This window comes from Salvelinus fontinalis, chromosome 8 (genome assembly GCF_029448725.1).
Source record: "Salvelinus fontinalis isolate EN_2023a chromosome 8, ASM2944872v1, whole genome shotgun sequence".
Taxonomy (NCBI): domain Eukaryota; kingdom Metazoa; phylum Chordata; class Actinopteri; order Salmoniformes; family Salmonidae; genus Salvelinus; species Salvelinus fontinalis.
Genome location: NC_074672.1, coordinates 7,275,569 through 7,281,568, shown reverse-complemented (window position 1 = coordinate 7,281,568; position 6,000 = coordinate 7,275,569). Strand labels below are relative to the sequence as shown.

At 42.4% G+C, this 6,000-nt stretch overlaps 1 protein-coding gene and 1 pseudogene across 1 annotated transcript; both read left to right on the top strand.

The window, feature by feature from the left end:
* The first annotated feature begins 2,948 nt into the window (after positions 1–2,948).
* Positions 2,949–4,695, top strand: LOC129860301 (intelectin-like). The gene has a single exon (XM_055930624.1). It carries the CDS (start codon positions 3,016–3,018, stop codon positions 4,006–4,008), a length of 993 nt encoding a protein of 330 aa, XP_055786599.1. The 5' UTR covers positions 2,949–3,015; the 3' UTR covers positions 4,009–4,695.
* A 970-nt stretch (positions 4,696–5,665) lies between these two features.
* LOC129861417 (serine/threonine-protein kinase mTOR-like) overlaps positions 5,666–6,000 on the top strand; it is a 33,784-nt pseudogene continuing 33,449 nt past the window's right edge.

Sequence of the window (6,000 nt, the reverse complement as noted above, 5' to 3'; positions counted from 1 at the left end):
TGGGGGTTAGCCTTGCAATAACCAAGTGGTGAGGATCATTGCCCTCTATTTAAATGTTTCAGGTACACTCCGATAGGTTTCTGCGTCACATACAGTATCTTCTATTGACATATCTTCTATTGTTTGTCCTTGTGTCTGTTTTTCTAGCATAAAGTACTCTGTAGCCACTTAGTGTGGACACCAGGTGAGAACACACACACACACACAATCTCTTCTTCACTTCATCTCTCTCCCCCTTCTCCCTAAATCCTCTAGGTTATATCAGCTGTTTTGGGGAACCCCTCCCTCATCTGAACTGGCTGACAGATGGCACAGGATGATCGTAAGTGAGAGGTCACTTGGTATTGATAATTTAGCAGACAAGATTTGCTTATCATTCTGTGGCAGTATTTTATAGTATGAAGAATACATTTGAATAAAGCTGAATAAAAATGTTTTTTCAATGATTTTAGGGAGTGTACACATGCAACTATTCTGTGTTGAGCGGTTAACAAATAAATAGGTTCTCCTATATGCTTAGTTTAGAGTTATCAGTGTTAACTAGTTGTTTTTACAAACTTCAGGCTATATGTAATGATTTTTTTTATATATAGTAAGACTGCATGATGAGACTCTAATAATGATTTGAAAAAAGTTGCTTGGGAAGGCATACAATTTGTGCAGGCTGTACACACTCCAATAGCCTCTCATTCACAAATAGACAAGCACTTGATAATGCCTCAAATTTCACGGTGGCATCCCCTTTGTGGCCGTAATGCACCCTAAAAAAATCCATGCCTATTGTGGCCCAGAGTGCTGCCTTGTACCCTTCTCCCTGAGTGTGCTGCCCAATCCGAAGCGTCTTTCTCACAGGCTACAAGTGAAGACTGACACAACTACGTGCGTCCTTATCCAATTCCAGGTTGCAAATTGAAGATACTGGAAGAACTGTTCACATGACTTTTTGTCAACCAACAAGATGAGTAGGCCTTACGAACAGCTAGGCTCTATACCCCTTGTAAAGCAGATTCATGTGCTTAAAGTTATTTGGCCACTTTAGTTGTGACAAACTTTATTAAAACATATAGGCCTACGGGCTAGGCTATGTGAGGTGTGCAACTATGACTCGAACAAGTCAACCATTGTTTCTTATGCTGGGCATCATTTACAAGTGATAATATATAATTCACATAGGCTAATATTGTCACCCATCAGACTATTCTTGATTTAATCTGATCTTTACATTTACAAAATAATGTATGGGACATTTGTTTTGATTTAGAATGGACCATTATCATGCACCTGTATCAACAGGGGCAGCGGGGGAAAATACATGTCATCACTGGGATACTGCACCCATATACTACAACACTGACCAATCTTGACATCACGTTCCAATCTCTTTGGAACGATTTGTCTTTTCTATTTGTTTTTTGGATTTTTTTTTTTTTACATGGTTTCTAAAGGGTTTATTTTTATGCCAGCCAGGTAGGCTATACTCATGTTGAAAATATAAGCAATGTACTTAATATTAGGAAAGTTGAGCAATAAGTATAGTAGGCCTAGCCTACAGAAAGATGATAGGATCCTCTTCTTATTAGATGATAGGATCATCTTTTCATTTATTATTGCATAGCATATAGAAATGTTGCGCAACATGAGCTCATGGGCTCTCATGAAGTGTTTGATTTAGATTTTCTGAAACATTTGCATTGATGTCAGAGTGATTAGAGGGACAATAGAGTGCTGAGTACCAGGCAGTTAGCACGTTTGGTAGGCTACTAATGACCAGCAGCAGCATCAGAACTTGGAGAAACCTAAATACTGTGACTAAATGGTCATGTGGGATTTGACTTCCTTCCTGACTGGTCACTGCCATGTGGCGGTAATACGGTCATCGCAACAGCCCTACTCATGACTCCATTCTATGCGCACCAAAATTACGATATGCTTCTCTGAATTGCCTTGTGAAAGTCTAACACTGTAAGATCTATTTTATAATTTAGCTAGTCGTGTTCGCAATAGAACAAGCTTTCAAATGATGCCACCTGGACCACATTGCGATTTATAAATGGACAGTTTTTGGATTGCGTAAACAACAGTAATTGTGTGACGGGGATGCCGGGCTGTGTTCCAAACAAAACGACTACAAGTGTGCTAACTCTAGTTCCTCAAAAGCACAGCTAGGAGATCTCAAAAGAGCACCTTATATTTGAGGACTCTTTGAGTCAAAGTGCATTGAAATTACTTAAGAACTGTGCACACTTGGAGAGCGGTGTGTATGTGGCCACTTGGAGACACCAGCAGACCTCTCACTGAAACCCTTGTCAGTTTTTGGTCTTATGTTGCACCAACCCCAAATTTTGCAAGAAAATAATGAATTAAAAATCATGTTACTGAATATATCCAAAGTGTTTTCAGATTTCGTTGTCAACAAATGCGGCAAAAAGTACAGTAAATGTAAAATCAACAGAAGTGTTTGGATTCAATGTTTGGTTGTGTGTGGCTCCGTTGGTAGAGTATTGCACTTGCAACTCTAGAGTTGTGGGTTTGATTCCCACGGGGGACCAGTACGATAAGTGTCTGCTAAATTACAAAATTTTAAAAATGATTGTCTTCTCAGGCGAACTGTTGTGTCCTCCTCACCTTTAGTCTAATAATCTCAACTGTTCCCTTTTATTTTCTACCATGGTTATTCATATGCTTTCCACATTTCTTCTCTAAGAAACATTTCAATTTAGCCCTATCCATAAAGGCCTCTTCCCACGAGTGTAAAGGGTTAAAATTCCAGAAATCCTTTGTTGGAGGATTCTGGATTTCCTGCTTATTCCCTCCTGATTTCTATGAATCTTCCAACCAGGGTTTTTGGAAAACCTGCAGATGTTGAGAAAGATACTGGAATTTAGCAACCCTATTGACAACTAAATCAAATATTAACTCCATTTGGATGTTGAACTGGTCTTTGCCCAGTCTGTCAAAGAGACTAGAGCACGATACTGAACAGACACGCTTTACTGAGAACTCACCACAGAATAAATGAAGCATTGTTTTCTCCTGATGATGATCCATCTACTGATGGTGCAACTGCCGCAATTTGTAAAAGCATTACAAGAAAATGGGCATGCAGAGGCTCAAGTAGCCACAACAGTCTTGAACCGTTTGGAGAGGCTGAGAAACAGGGCCAGTTTCATTGCCAAAAGCTGTAAGGAAATAAGAGACAGATATGACCAAAAAGAAGATGGGCTGTACTACCTCACCACAGCCAACGGGGTGGTCTACCAGACCTTCTGCGACATGACTACTGCTGGAGGTGGCTGGACACTTGTGGCGAGTGTGCACGAGAACAACATGTATGGGAAGTGCACAGTGGGCGACCGTTGGTCCAGCCAGCAAGGCAGCAACCCTAACCAGCCAGACGGAGATGGGAACTGGGCCAACATGGTTACTTTTGGAACCACAGATGGTGCCACGTCAGATGACTTCAAGAATCCTGGGTATTATGACATTGTGGCAGAAGACATGTCGGTGTGGCACGTTCCCAACAACTCCCCTATGGAACACTGGAACGTAGCCGCCATCCTCCGCTACCACACAGAGAGACGCTTTCTCACCATTTACGGGGGAAACCTGCATCAACTCTTTAAGCTCTACCCAGTGAGATATAATGCTGGGGCATGTGGCAACACAGGACCTACCATTCCAATCGTGTATGACTTTGGGAACATAGAGACCACCAGAAATTTTTACGGGCCCAATTTAAGAAACCAGTTTGAGCCTGGCTTCATTACTTTCAGACCAATAAATAATGAACGTGCAGCCATGGCTATCTGCTCTGGGGTCAAACCAACACCGAACACTCGCTGCGACACTGAACATTACTGTATTGGTGGTGGTGGACACTTCCCTGAGCAAGCCCCTCGTCAGTGTGGTGACTTCCCAGCCTTTGAATGGAATGGCTATGGGACCAACACAGAATGGAGTTCATCAAAGGAGATTACTGAAGCAGCTGTGTTACTCTTCTACCGTTAAAATCCATCCTGTTGGCCTCCCGGGTGGCGTAGTGGTCTAGGGCACTGCATCGCAGTGCTAGCTGCGCCACCAGAGTCTCTGGGTTCGCGCCCAGGCTCTGTCGCAGCCGGCCGCGACCGGGAGGTCCGTGAGGCGACGCACAATTGGCATAGCGTCGTCCGGGTTTGGCCGGTAGGGATATCCTTGTCTCATCGCAGTGTGCGCTAACCAAGGGGGCCAGGTGCGCGGTGTTTCCTCCGACACATTGGTGCGGCTGGCTTCCGGGTTGGAGGCGCGCTGTGTTAAGAAGCAGTGCGGCTTGGTTGGGTTGTGCTTCTGAGGACGCATGGCTTTCGACCTTCGTCTCTCCCGAGCCCGTACGGGAGTTTTAGCGATGAGACAAGATAGGAATTACTAGCGATTGGATACCACGAAAATTGGGGAGAAAATGGGATACATTTTTTTTTTTTAAATCCATCCTGTTGATTATCAATGCCATCAGATGGCAAGATGTAAGGATACATTTTGTTCATACTGATGCTTATACTGTAATCAACATCACAGAACTATAATTTGCGTTTGTTTAATCTATAAATTCCGAATACGTAAGTATCATATTTCCCTGTTTTAAAATTGAAAGAGACTGTTACAATTTTGTGAATATGAATGGCTGAAATAAAGACTACTCTAAAGGAGAAATTAATAACAGTTGTGGTTTCAATGTGCTTTGTCTTGTTGGCATGAAAGACATGCCAAAGTTTATAGTTCGGTTAACTTTACTGTTCGCCGTCAAATCCCAATATGTCCGTTCCCTGTGTAACTTCAATATTGCAATAAATTACATGTTTATTTAACTTGCTACATACAAATACAGGTGCTGTACTTTCACATACAGTGCCTTCAGAAACTATTCACACCTGAATTAAAAATGTATAAAATGTTATTTCACAGTGGTTCTTCCTTTAAAAGTTGCTGTGCACTGCAGCACAGCTTGCGGGGTGCCGCAGAATTTTATGGCAACGTGTCAGCCATTGTTGCCAGAATGATGCAATTCACCAAAATCTGCCACCATCTACCACAAACAGTTGCGGCATAAGCTCCAAACTTTTAAAGGAACAACCACTATGTTTGGGGCAAATCCAATACAACACATTACTGAGTACCACTCTCCTTATTGTCAAAGCATAGGGGTGGCTGTATCATGTTATGGGTATGCTTGTAATTTTTAAGGACTGGGACGTTTTTCAGGATAAAAAATGTACGGATTGGAGGTGAGCACAAGCAAAACCCTAGAGGAAAACCTAGGGGGAGACATCATCACAAGAAGACTCTAGGCTGTAATTGCTGCCAAAGGTGCTTCAACAAAGTGCTGAGTGAAGGGTCTGAATACTTATGTAAATGTGATTTCAGTTTTTATTTTGAATACAATTGCTAATATTTCTAAAAAACAATACCCCATAATGCTTGGTCATTATGGGGTATTGTGTGTAGATTGAGGGAAAACAACTATTCAATCAATTGTAAAATAAGGCTATAATGTAACAAAACGTGGAAAAAGTCAAGGGGTCTGAATACTTTCCGAATGCACTGTATATCTGATTGAGCAAATTGTGGTGGCCCTAGGGGACGAGTTCAAACTCTGCCTGCTGCAGCTCCTTCCTCACTGCTGTACGTCTTCATGCACCACATGAGCACGTGCCGCCGTGTGACCATCAAGGTAAGGTCATGAGGATGACGTCTTCTTTTCCCACGACTTACCTCCACACAGATTCTACTTCCTGCCACAACAGCTCTCCATCGCAGACCAGTTTACTTCCTGTTCTTCCGGTTGCCATCAAAACTCCCCCATTACTCTTTGAATCGAGCCAAAGCACCATCGTTACAACAACCCAGCCAATGAAGCATAGCTGGCACTCTCTTATTTCACCGACTTAGCAATGACAACAATACAGGTTTTCCTCAAACAGCAAATCTTGGCGGTGAAAATAGACCATAGGGTTAACATCGCACTCT